At 41.9% G+C, this 19,707-nt stretch overlaps 1 protein-coding gene across 1 annotated transcript in view; it reads left to right on the top strand.

Moving 5' to 3' along the window:
• LOC124804906 (lipoyl synthase, mitochondrial) overlaps positions 1 to 17,521 on the top strand; it is a 112,466-nt gene extending 94,945 nt beyond the window's left edge. The window contains exon 7 of the mRNA XM_047265282.1: positions 17,162 to 17,521. Within this exon, the coding sequence (XP_047121238.1) occupies positions 17,162 to 17,397 (236 nt within the window). The 3' untranslated portion in view covers positions 17,398 to 17,521. The remainder of the gene's footprint in view (positions 1 to 17,161) is intronic.
• Positions 17,522 to 19,707: the final 2,186 nt, after the last annotated feature.

Here is a 19,707-nt window from a genome sequence, read left to right as displayed (position 1 = left end):
GCACAGGAGGCCAATCTGTTGGGCCGGTGGCCAATTTTCCTGCTCAGTGCAAGCTAGCAGAAGGGTCAGTTTATTGGTTATTGGGAGGAGGTGATGAAGCCTCTGAGGTAAGTGGCAGACAGGTTGGAAATGAATGCCAGCGTGCACTCGCATACTTGCCCGAGATGTGGAGGAGACTTGAAGTGGCTGTTTAAACCCAGTGGGTGCAACCAGTTAAAAATTGTGGCCCATGTTGGCACAAATGATGCCTGCTGCCTGGTTCTGAGGCTATCCTTGATTCCTTTAGGCAGTTGACAAGATGGTCAAACATTGTTAGTCTCGCACTTGTGGGGCTTGCTATTTGCAGCAACGTACCTGGAGGCAATCACAGTGCTCTGGTTTGGAGCAGTGTGAAAGGTCTAAAGTAGAAGCTCAGACAATTCTGCACTGATCTCTGATATGAATTTCTTGATCTCTGCTAATAGGTGGAGAACTGTAGGGCCCCCCCCTCAATAGGTCAGGTGAACATTACAAAATGGGAGTGGCTATGTGAATAGCAAAGTACACTTGGCATGTAATTTTGGTTTTGAAACTTGGATTCCTCTGTGTGATCAATGACGAATCAACTCCAGAGAAAAATTATCCAACATGCAGGAGGAACAGAAAGATACAATCATTATTGTCAGTTAATAATGCCAAGACAGTATTGGAAGCAGAGAACTGGCTGAAACCAGACATGAATAACAGCAAAATACTAAATTCAGAATGGATAAATGAGGTGCCAGTGTATTGGCATACAGAACTTGATAGTACCTAATGAGATTACAAATGTGAACTAACCTGGTTTAAGGTAAGCACAAACATAGAAACCAGATGCATTTACACACACACACACACACACAGTATAACCCCGCTTTTACATTCCTGAAAGTTAATGTTTTCCTGCCATTTACGACATTTTTTTATTTGTCTTTTCAATAGCACCCAATTTTGCATAAACATGTTTATAATTTTCCTGCGATTTACGCATTACGAAAAAATGTTCATGGAGAAAAAAAATGATATTGGCTGTTCAGTAGTGTTTACAAATATTATGTGGTATTCCACTCAGTGGATTTGAACCGATAAACATGTAAAAGATGGAACAATTCATGTCGTATCGCCTACTGCAGCTGCTAAGTTCTACTTGGCGTGGTGGTTGACGGGAGTAACTAGGTTTGTTCGAATTAAGATCTCATGACCAATCGCAACAATTTCCAAACTGTCTCTACCACACAAATGCAGTTTTGTGATTGTTGTGATCATCGTGACAGCTTTGTCAAACCATATTTAGGCGTTTGGCCACTTGTAGCACTAGTTTACACAGTCATTCACTTAGCATTGCTCATAAGTTTTTGGTTAAACACAGCAATGGGAAAATACAGGATCGAGAAGGGAGCCAACAAAATAAGCATTATTATTATTATTATTATTATTATTATTTTACAAAGAATAGTAGGAATGTACGAGGCGTGTTTTTTTTTAAGTAAGTACCGTTTTCGAATTTAAAAAAAAAACGTGCTAAGATATCTCAATAATTTTATTGTTACATGAAAGCCTGTACCTTAATCTTCTTTTCTACATAATTTTTGTCAATATTGAGGCACTTGTTATAACGTTGTACCAGCTTTTGAATACCCTTCTCATAGAAGTCTGCCGCCTGACTTGTTAACCACTGCATCACCACTGTTTTGACTTCGTCATCGTCTTGAAGACGCTGACCGCCAAAGTGTTTCTTCAAGTGCAGGAACAGATGGTAGTCACTGGGCGCAAGATCGGGGCTGTATGGAGGATCTAGAATTTCCCAGTGAAAATATGTGATGAAATCTTTGGTCTGACTCGAGACATGCAGAATGGGCATTGTCTTGCAGGAAAATGATGGCCTTCCTCAACTTCCATGGACAGTTGATTTGATTCTGGTGTGACGTAGGCCACCCATGTTTCATCGCCCGTAACAATTTGGCTTAAGAAATCATCACTGTCGTTGTGGTACCGCTCAAGGAAAGTCAATGCACTGTCTAAATGTTTGGTTTTGTGCACATCCATCAACATTTGCGGTAGCCAACGTGTGCACAATTTTCGGTAATTCAGGTGCTCGGTCACAATGCCATGAGAAACATTAGAAAGTCATCCCGCAAGGAGGAAATCGTAAAGTGTCTGATTTCTCTCACCTTATTGTCCACTTCCTGCACCAAACTTTCATTAACAGCCAAAGGATGCCCACTCTGTTGTTCATCATGCACATTTGTGCAGCCATCTTTAAATGCTGTCACCCACTTTCTTACCATTCCATCACTCATGTTTTTTCCGTAAACTGCACAGATCTCATGATGAATATTGTTCGCTTTTAGGCCTTTAGCACTAAGATATCTTATAACAGCCCGTACTTCACAGTCGGCGGGACTCACGATTATCGGAAACATCTTAAACACTGACTACACAATGTAAACAAGGAAGAATCAGACTGTAATGGCGTCAGTTCATAGACAACAGATGTAGGTACCCAGTGCGCACGTTTTTTTGTTTTTAACAATATTGCTTGTATTTATATATATATTTTTTTGCAAAGATTCATTCAATTTTACATATGTAAAGCATTATATACAGCTAAAATTAAAATTCACTGCTAATTGCAGTGTTGCTTATATGAGCTTGGGGTACATTTATTGTACAATTCGGTCTATTCACAGTTCATTTTGCCTCAGCATTCGCACTAGGAATAATTCTTAATACAGACCTGAGCACATTTAGCAAATTTGGAACCTGAACATTTTTGGCTCTCAAGGTACAGAAAACACTAAGGCACCTTCTGATTGCATTCTGTTCAATGCACAACCCTTGATTCAAAATATCTTCTGCGTTACAATGTTCGTCATTCAAACAATCTTCAACTACATCAGCTAACCGAAGTCAGTTAATTACTTCTTGAAAGTGCTTAAATTTGAGCTTGTACCAAGACAGAGGCATCCAAGATTGTACTGCCATTGGCAAATGATCTTCAACTTTGAAATTCGTGACTAAATATGTTTTCAATTCGACTTAAAAGTCCATAACATTATCTTCAAGATGTTTTCTGAAACAGTGAACTTATTGAAAACAACTTTATTTGCGCCACCATTCTTTGCTCAGTTTTACTAATCAGAGTCTTGGCTGCATCAAGTTTCCATTATACTAATATCAGAGCATTCCAAAAAGTTAAAACATTCTAAAACAACTGCACCAATATGGAAAAAAGTTGAATAAATGTCCAAGGTTGACTATTATCAGAATCATTATAAAAAAAAAAGCAAAAACTTCAGAGCTTTGGGACAACCATCAATACTTTCATGTTGAATGTTAATGGGTTCCCAATTTGTAATGGTTCTGACAACTGCTCCTGTTAAAGAAAGCTGTCTAGTTGGTAAATATAGGATAATTTCACTTCATTCTATATCTAAAATTCAAAAAGCTTTGAAATTTCCCTTCACTTTGCAGAAACAGAAATGACCATACAGTATTAGGAATAGTTTTTCTTCACCACAGGGGTGGAGATAGTAGGGAAAGCCGTGGTGTGTCAGGCAAAATAAAAATTGTTTTAACGACCATTGCAAAAGTTAGAAAAATATGTGATGAGTTTGAAATGATATAGGGCATGAGATCTAACAAAAAATAACCAGAACACGGGGTTTCCAGGGAAATAGGGGATAGTTGGCAACCCTGGTGGTTTTCTGCATAAGTGAGGAGGCACAGTATGTGATAACTTCAAAAAGATGACTACAGTGTAAGAGATGCAGAATAACACATACTGAAGCACCTCACAAAATACTTACGTACTTAATTGCATTTAACAACAAAAAATTCTTGATATGCATCATGTTAAGCATGAAAAAATACATACCTAGTGCATTATTTCACTATTTTGACAGTTGCAGGCTTTCCAAAAACATTATGATGTATGAAATTGAGTCAAACATTTCTACTTCCAAGCCAGTTATCAGGTCCAATGACATCAGCACTTTTTATTAGATAATACACAAGTTCTTGACAAGTATTTTGATCCCTATTATGTACATATACGTAAGTGCGAAAAATGCAAGGGGGTATCCTATACGTAATTTTTACCACTTAAAATGTTATTTCCCACATTTTACACTATTTTTTGAAGGCCCATGAGAATTGTAAAAGTGGGGTTTCACTTTTATTACCGGCCTGAGGAAGTGGCTGTAGGAGTAGTGCTTCAGAGAAAACCTGAAGCATGTTTTAAATTTCCACATTGTGCTATTGTAAATTCAATTTGCCGGCTATAGCAGAGTCATGTAATCCAAACTGCTGCCAGAGACAGGGCTTCATGGGAGATTGTCATATCCGCACATTACAGTGAGTAGATAGTTACAGAAATAACTCTTGATGGCAATGTCCTAAGCCTCCCAGTAACCACCCGAACAGAAATTTTTGAATGGATTAATGTAGATGAGGACTTCTGTTGTTATGAGGAATGTTAAGAAAGTAGGAAAATATGTTTGCTTAGTAATAATATCAGAGAAATTGCAAAGTGTCTGAGTAGTCATAACTGACATTCTGGTCTGAGGGAAAGATGTGCACACATGGATAAAAATTCAAAAGCATTGAAGTATATGCCTTAGAGCAGTACCAGTAACTCCCCACCCCCGATTCTTTAAAGAATCAAACTCCTACGTATAAAAGAACTCTGTTTAAATATAAGCTAGCTTTTCATGCATGTCAATGTCATATCTCATGAAGTACATGTTGTACAGTGATATAATGTTGCATATATATATATAATAGAGGGAAACATTCCACGCGAGAAAATATATTTAAAAACAAAGATGATGTGACTTACCATACGAAAGCGCTGGCAGGTCGATAGAAACACGAACAGACACATACATACACACAAAATTCAAGCTTTCGCAACAAACTGTTGCCTCATCAGGAAAGAGGGAAGGAGAGGGAAAGATGAAAGGAAGTGGGTTTTAAGGGAGAGGGTAAGGAGTCATTCCAATCCCGGGAGCGGAAAGACTTACCTTACGGGGAAAAAAGGACGGGTATGCGCGTGCGCACACACACACACATATACAGACACAAGCAGACATGTGTCTGTATATGTGTGTGTGTGAGCGCGAGTGCATACCCATCCTTTTTTCCCCCTAAGGTAAGTCTTTCCGCTCCCAGGATTGGAATGACTCCCTTACCCTCTCCCTTAAAACCCACTTCCTTTCGTCTTTCCTGATGAGGCAACAGTTTGTTGCAAAAGCTTGAATTTTGTGTGTATGTGTCTGTTCGTGTTTCTATCGACCTGCCAGCGCTTTCGTATGGTAAGTCACATCATCTTTGTTTTTTAAAAAAAAAAATATATGTGTGTGTCAGCAAAATGTATTGTGAATAATTAGTAAAAACCTAATAAATTAAAACGTTATGCCTGATGCTGAAGTTTTCCTTCAGGAACAGTGAACATCTAGTAAGGAAAAGAAACTTTTCTTTTCCTTATTTTGGGGATTGTCAAATAATGGATATTTGAATGCCACGAGTTACAGTTACTCAATACATGTTCAGTATCTAACTTTAATAATTGATGTATTAACTGTTCATTTTTTTTTTCAAAACTATGTTCCAAAAAATAATTCTTTTTATTATGAAAGACATCCTATAATGAATGACATTACATATTACAGCTTTTAAAGATCATAAACTAAGTTAATACATTTTGAAAACTGCCTGTAATAAAACCCTGAGTATACTTGTGCACTGGACTTTGATTAAAATATTCTGAAACTTGATTTTTTAGCTTCTGTGAAGCCTATCCATGTATTACAAGAGCTGACTGGAGCACAGTGGATGTATTATTCTCATACCACTGAAATGTCACTTTCAGTCTTTAGTGACGTAACATCACCTTCTTCTTCACTTTCTGAGCTAAATTCACTGTCAAACTGAGGGTCTTTATATCCTTTTTTAAAAAAAATTGCCTCAACAATACAAGAGAGTCTGAAAGCATGCATTTTGTTGTCCAGTATCCAAATCTGCACAATGTAAATGTGCTTCAAATATAGTACCAGATGCTCTCAAATGGCAATGAACATTTAATCTGTAGTTCAGGGCTTCCATTGTCTCTATAGCATATTTTATGGACCTTTCTCCAAGTCACTGTTTTTATCTGTCTTTCCTTCCCTTGAATGGGCTTAGCATGTATTCACTTTTAACCTCCTTTTTTGTCTTCATGTTCTGTGGTTTTGATGTGGTCACATAAGACCCTAGTTGTTTTTGCACCCTAAAACAAAACAAACAATCCAGATGCTCTCCCAGTGGCCAATTATCAGTGCTGAAATGGATACAGGCAGTGTTTTATTTTTTCGAAAATATTTACGTTGCCCGAGTATACTCGTGGTTTAACCTTAACATAAGAATACATTTTTTACTGAGTAGATTATGAAAGACAATTTAATATGAAAAATTGAAAGTTACATGTTGCCTCTGGAAGCCATTAGATAAGCAACATTTAACTTGTACTGAATTACTGTTTCAGCTGTTTAGTAATGTACTTGTCATGAGGGATGGGAAAGAGCCACTGTGGTAGAAGCCTTTGGTGAATTTTGTCAACCAGTCAGTAAGTGCTAAGAAGTTTTGGTCATATAGGAAGTCAGTAAATGGATCAAACATTTATTCACTCAGTGATCATATTGACAATGAAAAAGATGACAATTATTGAATTCAGTCTGTAGTAGGTATCTTTGTTCATCAGTCGCACAAATCCTGAAATGGAAGATACTGAGAAAAAAGTTTGCTGAGTAAAAAAATGAATCAATTTTGTTCAGTAGTCGAAAGGGATCCAATGTGAGATAATGCAAATAAACGTGCTCCTCTTCTAATAGGTTTCATTTGTCATTGGAGCAACAAAGGATAGCAAGTGAGAAGAAAGAATCAGTCCCCTTTTCAAGAAGAGTTGCTGGATAGGTGCACATGATCATAGGCCTGTATCACTGATGCCAGTCTGTAGTAGAAATATAAAAGGTTTTATACTCAAACTGACTTTTTGACAGCAAAAATCTCCTCTACATAAGTTAACATGGATTCTGTATGAACACAGCTTGCTAGTCTTATCCATGTTAATGTCCCACTCCTTTACTTTTGAAAGAATTTGATAGACTTCTGCACTCTCACCTAGTGGACAAAATACAAGGTCAGAAGCTCGATGACGCTGTTGTCTGTAGGAAGCTTGCAATACCTAATGACTGGCTGAGATTCAGTAATACTTAGGAAGATTGATATGATTTATTCAGGGACTTGCCGTTTACCCAATGTAAATGAGTGCAACATATACCGCATAAATAGATTAAAGAAAAAAAAATTACTATATATCATGCTATAGGTGGTGAAACACCTATAAATAAAAAGGGAAGTCAACCACTCACCTACAGGCGATAGATATGTGGAGTACAGAAACGCACTAGCTTTGTTTCTAGTAGCACAAGTACACATTCTCACAGACACACAAACTCCTGTGGCCTGTGTCTAGGACAATTAATCATGCTTGATTATTGAAAGCAGTTGCCTGAGGGGATAGTGAGAGAGAATATGAATGGTTGCATGGGGGGGGGGGGGGGTTTGGAGAGAAGGCAATGCACAATCTGAACAGAGGAGTGGTGTGCACAGAAGAGAAAAAGAAAAAGGTGATGCAGTGGGAACACGTTTCTGATCCACTATAGTTTGGCAACAGCCCTTCATCGGAGTGTACAGTTGGTTACCTATCGTATCCACAGTAGAATGTTGTATAGTAGTTGCAGCATACCGGATACATTACATTACATGGCTGCATTCATTTGTAACTGACACTGGAATGTGGTACGAAGTAAGGTATGGGTGTATAGAACCAGTCATGCACCTGGTTGACCACAAGGGAATGGTCCATGAGCTGCAGGATTCAATTAGGGATGGACAATGATATTCTGCAGGAAGGGAGGTGTACCCTACCCACATCTCACCTGGAGGCATGATGAGGTTATCTAAGAGCATGTAGTTTATCTTTTCAGGGGAGTTGTTGGTCAACAGGTTTCTGGTGTCTCAGGAGCAGATTGCACGTGAGATTTGTTTATGTATGAGGTGGATAGAATACTGTCAGTAAAGGTCCTGATAAGGTTATTGGTATATTTTGACAACTCCTGTTTTCCTCCACAGATGGTGAGGTCATAAGGAAGAGACTTTTTGACCTGGAATGGGTGACAGCTGTCAAAGTGGAGGTATGGTTGTTGGTTGATATGGACAGACTATCCATCTAACAGATGGAGACTGACATCTAGGAAGGTAGTTTGAACAGTTGAGGTGAAGCAGATTTGGGAATAGGTATTGAGGCTATGGAGGAAAGAGCAAAATTTGTCCACACCATGCATCCATGAAAATATCAGTGAACCTCTAAACCAGATGAGAGGTTTCAGAAGTTGACATGGTAGGAGAGGTTCCCCCAGGTGGCTCATAAATAAGATGGCAGAAAATAGTGCCATGCTAGTAACCATGGCAGAACCATAGATTTGTTTATAAATTTGGCATTAATACTGAAAAATTGTGGGTCAGGGTGCGATTCGTTAGGATTGGAAAAGTAGTGTTTCTCGGCTGCAAGGCCATGGGGCATGTTGGTATACAAGGCCATCACATCCACAGTGAGCAGCTAGGACTCTGGTGGTAATGGGACAGGTTCTGTCGAAGCACTGTGCCAAGCCACAATGGGATGACGTGCAGTGTGGGATTGTGTTTGTGGAGTTGGACCTAAGGTGTTCAGGTCCTCTTGGTCATCTGGGATGGGATCATCTCTGCATACAAACCTTAACACGATGATCCCATACCAGAAGTCCAACATGACCTCAAGCAGCTTCTCAAGGCCTTAGCCATAAGTCATCCCATAACCTGACACCTGAATCCATCTCTCTCCTCACAACAGCAACACCCAACACCTCAAACTCCACAAACCCAACCCCACAGGTCTCCCATCTGGTTGTCCCATTGCAGCTGGGTACAGTGCTCCCAAAGGATGAACCTCTGCATTTGTTTGCCAACACTTCCAAACTATTATCATTAACCTTCTATTTTACATTCAAGACACTTCTCACTCCTTTACCACCTCTCCACAGCTCCTGCTCATTATCACCAGACACCTTGTTTGTCACTTTGGATGTGTCTTTGTACATCATCACCTCCCACACCTATGGCACTGATGCCATCGAACACTACCTTTTCTAACAACCCACTATCTTATGTCAACTTATTTATGAACCATCTGGAGGAATCTTTTCTTTCCAATCAACACCTAAAACCTCTTGTCTGGTTCAGATTCAGTGATGATATTTTCATGATCTGTGCTCGCAGCAAGGATAACCTTTGCTCTTTCCTCCATAACCTCAACACATATTCCCCAATCTACTTCACCTGGACCTTCTCAACTCATTGAGTCACATTCTTAGATGTCAATGTGTCTGTCCATGTCAAGTACACTAAGCATCAGCAGTACCTTCACTTTTGACAGCTGTCACCCATTCCAGGTCAAAAAGCCTCTTGCTTAATGCCTTTCATCTATGCATGCCGCATCTGCTGTGGAAAGGAGTTGTGAAAATATACCGATAACCTTACCAGAGCTCTGTTACTGGCAGACAATATCCTATCCACCTCAAAGTCTCCCATACCATATGCTTATCTGATCACCCACTATAACCCTGGCCTTGAAAAATTCAACATCATCCACCACCAGGGCTTAAGAGTACCTCTCATCATGCCCAGAGATGACAGATATTACCCACATTCCCCAAGTAGAGTTCCACAGCTCACCCAACCGACAGTATATCCTTATCCATTTCTATTCCAGTCCTGCACACCATACGTCATTCCTTTGTGGTTGGCCCAGGTACAAGATCTGTTCCATACACTCACTCACCACAGTCCCTTCTCAGGTGTTTCCTACCCAATAAAAGGCAGGGCCATCTGTGAAAGCAGCCATGTTATATATCAGCTATGCTGCAACTACTGTACAGCATTCTATGTGGGCATAAGTAACCAACTGCCTAGTTGCACGAGTGGCTATCACCAAACAATGATGAATGCCAAACTTGACCATCGAGTTGCCAACCAAGCTGTATACCACAACACAAATGACTTCAACAGATGATTCACTATGTTGACCATTTGGATATTACCTTCCAGCACAAGTCTCTATGAACTATGAAGATGGGAACTGTCTCTCCATCCTATTCTGCACTCTTATGCAATCACCCTGTACACCCTCCACTAACCCTTTCTCTTCTTTCCACACTCCTCCTCCATCCAGATTGTGCACTGCCTTCCCCTCTCCTTCTTCTTAAACTTTTTGCCCTGTCCATTGTACTTGCAATTTGTTATGTGGCATGGAATACCTGCCTCTCTCCCATTAACCCCTCCCCACCTCCACCAGCTCATGCAGGTGCTTTCAATAATCAAGAATGAATAATCATTCTTACCATGGCTGTGGGAGTGTGCTTTTGAGTGTCTTTGTTGTTGTGTGTGGAGTACTTTTGCCAGAAAAGAGCTAGCACTCAGAAGCTATTGGGAATGTTGTTTTCTGTTATGTGTTCTAAGCTCCACCCAGCAATATTTTTTTATGTATAGCTCCTTCCGGGAATTTCTGTTACAGTAATAACTTAAAAATATCTGATTGTAACCATCCTGATCAGCAGGTGCTAGACTAAGATTCATTGCAACAATGTTAAGGAAATGTAATTCATCAAGAAAGGCGTAATGTACAAAATATTGGTAAGGCTGATATTTGATGGTGCTCATCAATCTGGAATCTGTAACACCATTTGGGGGGAGGGGGTGTTCACTAAGTGTAAGAGCATTACAGAGGCACTTACACAGTGCCTCTAACAGTGTCTAGTGGCAGAGGATTCGAGAGAGACACTGTGTATCACAGAGAGGTAGACTGTTGAAAGTCTGCGATTGTACATTCCAGTAACTTTCTTCAGTCTCCACAAATGGAAAAGAGAACGGGGAATAGATAGTGGTACCATAAGTACTCTTCACCACACACCTTAGGGGGGCTTGAGCGTGTAGGCATAAATGTAAACATTTATTTGTAAAGTGAGCTACTGTTCTAGCAGAAGTTTCTTTGATAGCTGTAGTATTTTTAATTTTCTTGTTTGCAATAAATTTTACACCATAATTTCTTCCCTGGTGTTTATGACTTGATTTTAATTCAGTTTGGCCTTTGCTTTATCTCAACAATTTTGACAATATTACTGTATCCCACTTGTTCTTATTTAAATCCTCTTCCAAACCCACTAATTTATCTTGGAATCTTAGATTTCTGCAATTTGTTGTCCTTAAATGAAAAGTAGAACTAAATGACCATATGGGTATTGTACTGTAATTTTTTAAGTTCTCTAAAATTCCCCTCAATTACTAATTGAGGATGTTAGTTAAATACAGCTGGCTGCATCAAATTACTATAACCAAATGAGAGGGTGCTCTCATTTTACCTCACCAGTACAGTATTTATGTAACTTGCAAAACAAAAGAAATGTGTTTATGTGGTCATTCCATCCTGATTATGTGTAGGGCAGCATATGAGCTTTTTAAAAATGGAAGACAGCCATTTCTTGCCATTGAATAGAGGCACTCTTTCAGACTAAATGGTTGTATAATAATCTGTAAATGTATTGAAGCAGCCTAGTTGGTGGACTTCCTCGACGCCTTGTCCTTCCACATATGGCCATAATTTTCTGCCCCCAGTAGCTGAGTGGTCAGCGTGACAGACTGTCAATCCTAAGGGTTCGATTCCCGGCTGGGTCGGAGATTTTCTCCGCTCAGGGACTGGGTGTTGTGTTGTCCGAATGATCATCATTTCATCCCCATCGACGCGCAGGTCGCCGAAGTGGCGTCAAATCGAAAGACCTGCACCAGACGGGAGGCCCTAGCCACACGACATTTCATTTTCCACCCACACTCAGAGATCGAGTGTGAGAGGGCATGCCTTCACTACCAGTATTATTCTGTACTGAAACAATTTAACAACATCTTTCACTATAGTCATGACCAGATTTAATCATGCCCTAAAGTGAGAAACATCCTTCCCACATCTCCCAAACTGATACTCCAGCACCCACTTAATCTATGAAATAGCCCAGATCATCCTTAAGACTAACATACAGTATCCAAAGATTCTTGCCACAAGGGCTGGATATCTGTGGAAGACCAGATGGAAGGTAGAAGTATTATTATGATATGATAGTAGGATACACCGGCCTAGACTTAACTGTGTGTGGCACCAATCATCTCATGTAACTTCAAAACAGACTTCTACATGGGTGTGAGCTTAAAGCAGCTGTGCACGCAAATAGGCCATTGCCTGGGACCCCCACCACACACACCCATGACCAGTTTCTTTGAGTTACGCAGATGGGAATTTATAACTTATACTCTGATCGCACATGATCGCACAACCCTTCTGAGGCCAGATTCCACTAGACCATCCCAGCCTCATGACCATGTGTGTCACTTTTCTCAATACACACACACACACACACACACACACACACACACACACACACAAGCAGACATTTGTAAAGGCAAAGAGTTTGGGCAGAGACGTCAGTCGCGGCGGAAGTACAGAGGCAAAGATGTTGCTGAAAGACAGGTGAGGTACGAGTGGCGGCAAATTGAAATTAGCGGAGGTTGAGGCCTGGCGGATAACGAGAAGAGAGGATATACTGAAGGGCAAGTTCCCATCTCCGGAGTTCTGACAGGTTGGTGTTAGTGGGAAGTATCCAGATAACCCTGACAGTGCAACACTGTGCCAAGATGTGCTGGCTGTGCACCAAGGCATGTTTAGCCACAGGGTGATCCTCATTACCAACAAACACTGTCTGCCTGTGTCCATTCATGCGAATGGACAGTTTGTTGCTGGTGATTCCCACATAGAAAGCATCACAGTGTAGGCAGGTCAGTTGGTAAATCACGTGGGTGCTTTCACACGTGGCTCTGCCTTTGATCGTGTACACTTTCCGGGTTACAGGACTGGAGTAGGTGGTGGTGGGAGGGTGCATGGGACAGGTTTTACACCGGGGGCGGTTACAAGGGTGGGAGCCAGAGGGTAGGGGAGGTGGTTTCGGGATTTCATAGGGATGAACTAAGAGGTTACGAAGGTTAGGTGGACGGCGGAAAGACACTCTTGGTGGAGTGGGGAGGATTTGAGGAAGTCGTATCCCTGCTGGAGAGCCACATTCAGAGTCTGATCCAGTCCCGGAAAGTATCCTGTCACAAGTGGGGCACTTTTGGGGTTCTTCTGTGGGAGGTTCTGGGTTTGAGGGGATGAGGAAGTGGCTCTGGTTATTTGCTTCTGTACCAGGTTGGGAGGGTATTTGCGGGATGCGAAAGCTGTTTTCAGGTTGTTGGTGTAATGGTTCAGGGCTTCAGGACTGGAGCAGATTCGTTTGCCACAAAGACCTAGGCTGTAGGGAAGGGACCGTTTGATGTGGAATGGGTGGCAGCTGTCATAATGAAGGTACTGTTGCTTATTGGTGGGTTTGATGTGGACGGACGTGTGAAGATGGCCATTGGACAGATGGAGGTCAACGTCAAGGAAAGTGGCATGGGATTTGGAGTAGGACCAGGTGAATCTGATGGAACCAAAGGAGTTGAGGTTGGAGAGGAAATTCTGGAGTTCTTCTTCACTGTGAGTCCAGATCATGAAGATGTCATCAATAAATCTGTACCAAACTTTGGGTTGGCAGGCCTGGGTAACCAAGAAGGCTTCCTCTAAGCGACCCATGAATAGGTTGGCGTACGAGGGGGCCATCCTGGTACCCATGGCTGTTCCCTTTAATTGTTGGTATGTCTGGCCTTCAGAAGTGAAGAAGTTGTGGGTCAGGATGAAGCTGGCTAAGGTAATGAGGAAAGAGGTTTTAGGTAGGGTGGCAGGTGATCGGCGTGAAAGGAAGTGCTCCATCGCAGCGAGGCCCTGGACGTGCGGAATATTTGTGTATAAGGAAGTGGCATCAATGGTTACAAGGATGGTTTCCGGGGGTAACAGACTGGGTAGGGATTCCAGGCATTCGAGAAAGTGGTTGGTGTCTTTGATGAAGGATGGGAGACTGCATGTAATGGGTTGAAGGTGTTGATCTACATAGGCAGAGATACGTTCTGTGGGGGCTTGGTAACCAGCTACAATGGGGCGGCCGGGATGATTGGGTTTGTGAATTTTAGGAAGAAGGTAGAAGGTAGGGGTGGGGTCAGGAGGTTGATGGAGTCAGGTGAAAGGTTTTGTAGGGGGCCTAAGGTTCTGAGGATTCCTTGAAGCTCCGCCTGGACATCAGGAATAGGATTACCTTGGCAAACTTTGTATGTGGTGTTGTCTGGAAGCTGACGCAGTCCCTCAGCCACATACTCCCGACAATCAAGTGCCACGGTCATGGAACCCTTGTCCGCCGGAAGAATTACGGTGGATCGGTCAGTCTTCAGCAGTGGTGATGTTGGGAGTAGGATTAAGGTTTTTTAAGAAGGATTGAGAAGCAAGGCTGGAAGTCAGAAATTCCTCGAAGGTTTGGAGAGGTTGATTTTGAGGAAGAGGAGGTGGGTCCCGCTGTGAAGGAGGACGGAACTGTTCCAGGCAGGGTTCAATTTGGATGGTGTCTTGGGGAGTTGGATCATTAGGAGTAGGATTAGGATCATTTTTCTTCGTGGCAAAGTGATATTTCCAGCAGAGAGTACGAGTGTAGGACAGTAAATCTCTGACGAGGGCTGTTTGGTTGAATCTGGGAGTGGGGCTGAAGGTGAGGCCTTTGGATAGGACAGAGGTTTCGGATTGGGAGGATCCAACTCCCCAAGACACTATCCAAATTGAACCCTGCCTGGAACAGTTCCGTCCTCGGTCACAGCAGGACCCACCTCCTGTCCCTCTCCAAACTTTCCAGGAATTTCTGACTTCCAGCCTTGCTTCTCAGTCCTTCTTAAAAAACCTTAATCCTACTCCCAACATCACCACTGCTGAAGCCCAAACCATCCGTGATCTGAAGGCTGACCGATCATCGTCATTCTTCTGGCGGACAAAAGGGTTCCATGACCGTGGTACTTGATTGTCGGGAGTATGTGGCTGAGGGACTGCGTCAGCTTTCAGACAACACCACATACAAAGTTTGCCAAGGTAATCCCATTCCTGATGTCCAGGCGGAGCTTCAAGGAATCCTCAGAACCTTGGGCCCCCTACAAAACCTTTCACCTGACTCCATCAACCTCCTGACCCCACCGAAACCCCGCACCCCTACGTTCTACCTTCTTCCTAAAATTCACAAACCCAATCATCCCGGCCGCCCCATTGTAGCTGGTTACCAAGCCCCCACAGAATGTATCTCTGACTACGTAGATCAACACCTTCAACCCATTACATGCAGTCTCCCATCCTTCATCAAAGACACCAACCACTTTCTCGAACGCCTGGTATCCTTACCCAATCTATTACTCCCGGAAACCATCCTTGTAACCATTGATGCCACTTCCTTATAAACAAATATTCCGCACGTCCAGGGCCTCGCTGCAATGGAGCACTTCCTTTCACGCCGACCACCTGCCACCCTACCTAAAACCTCTTTCCTCATTACCTTAGCCAACATACCAACAATTAAAGGGAACAGCCATGGGTACCAGGATGGCCCCCTCGTACGCCAACCTATTCATGGGTCACTTAGAGGAAGCCTTCTTGGTTACCCAGGCCTGCCAACCCAAAGTTTGGTACAGATTTATTGATGACATCTTCATGATCTGGACTCACAGTGAAGAAGAACTCCAGAATTTCCTTTCCAACCTCAACTCCTTTGGTTCCATCAGATTCACCTGGTCCTACTCCAAACCCCATGCCACTTTCCTTGACATTGACCTCCATCTGTCCAATGGCCATCTTCACACGTCTGTCCACATCAAACCCACCAATAAGCAACAGTACCTTCATTATGACAGCTGCCACCCATTCCACATCAAACGGTCCCTTCTCTACAGCCTAGGTCTTTGTGGCAAACGAATCTGCTCCAGTCCGGAATCCCTGAACCATTACACCAACAACCTGAAAACAGCTTTCACATGCCGCAACTACCCTCCCGACCTGGTACAGAAGCAAATAACCAGAGCCACTTCCTCATCCCCTCAAATCCGGAACCTCCCACAGAAGAACCCCAAAAGTGCCCCACTTGTGACAGGATACTTTCCGGGACTGGATCAGACTCTGAATGTGGCTCTCCAGCAGGGATACGACTTCCTCAAATCCTCCCCACTCCACCAAGAGTGTCTTTCCGCCGTCCACCTAACCTTCGTAACCTCTTAGTTCATCCCTATGAAATCCCGAAACCACCTCCCCTACCCTCTGGCTCCCACCCTTGTAACCGCCCCCGGTGTAAAACCTGTCCCATGCACCCTCCCACCACCACCTACTCCAGTCCTGTAACCCGGAAAGTGTACACGATCAAAGGCAGAGCCACGTGTGAAAGCACCCACGTGATTTACCAACTGACCTGCCTACACTGTGATGCTTTCTATGTGGGAATGACCAGCAACAAACTGTCCATTCGCATGAATGGACACAGGCAGACAGTGTTTGTTGGTAATGAGGATCACCCTGTGGCTGCACATGCCTTGGTGCACGGCCAGCACATCTTGGCACAGTGTTACACCGTCCGGGATATCTGGATACTTCCCACTAACACCAACCTGTCAGAACTCCGGAGATGGGAACTTGCCCTTCAGTATATCCTCTCTTCTCGTTATCCGCCAGGCCTCGACCTCCGCTAATTTCAAGTTGCCGCCTCTCATACCTCACCTGTCTTTCAAGCATTTAATTTGTACCAGGGCTGCAAACAAAAAAATTAATTACATTGTGATAGTTAAAACTTTCAGTACTACCCCCTCAAAGACATACATAAAGTAATCTACATGTGGTTCCCATAGTTATTACATTTTTTTTTTAGATTAGCACTAATGATTATTTTCTGTTGCTGGTATACTTAACAGAATTAGCCAATAGTGGTTGCTTTTGCCTGCTAACATATAATTTTATTTATTCCACAATCCTGAATGAATGAACAATCAGCAGTTCTTAAATGCTTTCCAGAAATGCAAGTTTTTAATGCCAGCTGTTTGTTTCCAGATTTGCGAGCAATGGGAGTTGACTGTGTCACTCTTGGTCAATATATGCAGCCAACAAAACGTCACCTAAAAGTAGTGGAGTATGTTCATCCTGAAAAATTTAAACACTGGGAGAGGGTGGGAAATGAGATGGGGTTCTTGTACACTGCGAGTGGTCCACTAGTTCGCAGTTCGTACAAGGCAGGAGAGTTTTTTATCAGCAGCATTATTAAGAAGAGGAAAGCACACAGTGCATAGAAATTTATTTGTTATGTGAACACTTGCAATTATTGTAAGGCAGATGTTTGACATTACAGTGTTTATGTGGTCCTTCAGTAAGCCTATTGTAAGTTGTGTTAATAAAACCATTTTAAAACATGAACAGAGAGACACTTTTGCAGTAAAAATCTTTATTTTTGAGACAGAAAGGGGAAAAGTGACCTCTTGTCACAAAAGTAAAATTATCAGTACAAGCAAAAATATCCTATAATGTCTAAATATCCCTTTTTGGTTTTTGTGTATTATAATAATTTACATCATTCTGTAAGTGCCTGTATCAATTTGAAAATCGTTTGAGCCAAACAGGAGTCAGTAGTATCATTAAAAGCATGTCAGTCTTCTGAAAACGGATCTCTTCTCATTATGGGGGAAATAACATTGGCCCAACAATAGGCCCCCTTTTAAAATATCACAATTGTGTTATGCAAGCTTCAAAAAATAGCTTCTCCTAAATTTTAGAGGTAATTTTAAAGAGCTCAGAAATTTCGTATAAAAGATGATTTTGTTATTACAATTTGTCACTTTTTATATTAGAAATGCCTACAGATGTTGCCAATTTGCTGTTGAGCATAATATAGAATTACTAAAACAGCACAAGATTCATTAATTTCTTCTCAGTTTACTTAATATTAAATTTATATACACTGCAGTGTGCTGTAGGTCTGAGGGGGTTAACCACATAATATGCAATGCTGACTTGTTGTTGTTGTTGTCGTCTTCAGTCCTGAGACTGGTTTGATGCAGCTCTCCATGCTACTCTATCCCGTGCAAGCTTCTTCATCTCCCAGTACCTACTGCAACCTACATCTTTCTGAATCTGCTTAGTGTATTCAACTCTTGGTCTCCCCCTACGATTTTTACCCTCCACGCTGCCCTCCAATACTAAATTGGTGATCCCTTGATGCCTCAGAACATGTCCTACCAACCGATCCCTTCTTCTGGTCAAGTTGTGCCACAAACTTCTCTTCTCCCCAATCCTATTCAATACTTCCTCATTAGTTATGTGATCTACCCATCTAATCTTCAGCATTCTTCTGTAGCACCACATTTCGAAAGCTTCTATTCTCTTCTTGTCCAAACTATTTACCGTCCATGTTTCACTTCCATACATGGCTACACTCCATACAAATACTTTCAGAAATGACTTCCTGACACTTAAATCAATACTGGATGTTAACAAATTTCTCTTCTTCAGAAACGCTTTCCTTGCCATTGCCAGTCTGCATTTTATATCCTCTCTACTTCGACCATCATCAGTTATTTTGCTCCCCAAATAGCAAAACTCCTTCACTACTTTAAGTGTCTCATTTCCTAATCTAATTCCCTCAGCATCACCCGACTTAATTTGACTACATTCCATTATCCTCGTTTTGCTTTTGTTGATGTTCATCTTATATCCTCCTTTCAAGACACTGTCCATTCCGTTCAACTGCTCTTCTAAGTCCTTTGCTGTCTCTGACAGAATTACAATGTCATCGGCAAACCTCAAAGTTTTTATTTCTTCTCCATGGATTTTAATACCTACTCCGAATTTCTCTTTTGTTTCCTTTACTGCTTGCTCAATATACAGATTGAATAACATTGGGGAGAGGCTACAACCCTGTCTTACTCCCTTCCCAACCACTGCTTCCCTTTCATGCCCCTCGACTCTTATAACTGCCATCTGGTTTCTGTACAAATTGTAAATAGCCTTTCGCTCCCTGTATTTTACCCCTGCCACCTTTAGAATTTGAAAGACAGTATTCCAGTCAACATTGTCAAAAGCTTTCTCTAAGTCTACAAATGCTAGAAACGTAGGTTTGCCTTTCCTTAATCTTTCTTCTAAGATAAGTCGTAAGGTCAGTATTGCCTCACGTGTTCCAGTATTTCTACGGAATCCAAACTGATCTTCCCCGAGGTCGGCTTCTACTAGTTCTTCCATTTGTCTGTAAAGAATTCGTGTTAGTATTTTGCAGCTGTGGCTTATTAAACTGATTGTTCGGTAATTTTCAAATCTGTCAACACCGGCTTTTTTGGGATTGGAATTATTATATTCTTCTTGAAGTCTGAGGGTATTTCGCCAGTCTTATACATCTGGCTCACCAGATGGTAGAGTTTTGTCAGGACTGGCTCTCCCAAGGCCGTCAGTAGTTCCAATGGAATGTTGTCTACTCCAGGGGCCTTGTTTCGACTCAGGTCATTCAGTGCTGTGTCAAACTCTTCACGCAGTATCGTATCTCCCATTTCGTCTTCATCTACATCCTCTTCCATTTCCATAATATTGTCCTCAAGTACATCGCCCTTGTATAG

The sequence above is a fragment of the Schistocerca piceifrons genome, chromosome 7 (genome assembly GCF_021461385.2).
Source record: "Schistocerca piceifrons isolate TAMUIC-IGC-003096 chromosome 7, iqSchPice1.1, whole genome shotgun sequence".
Taxonomy (NCBI): Eukaryota; Metazoa; Arthropoda; class Insecta; order Orthoptera; family Acrididae; genus Schistocerca; species Schistocerca piceifrons.
This window is presented reverse-complemented; position numbering and strand designations above follow the sequence as displayed.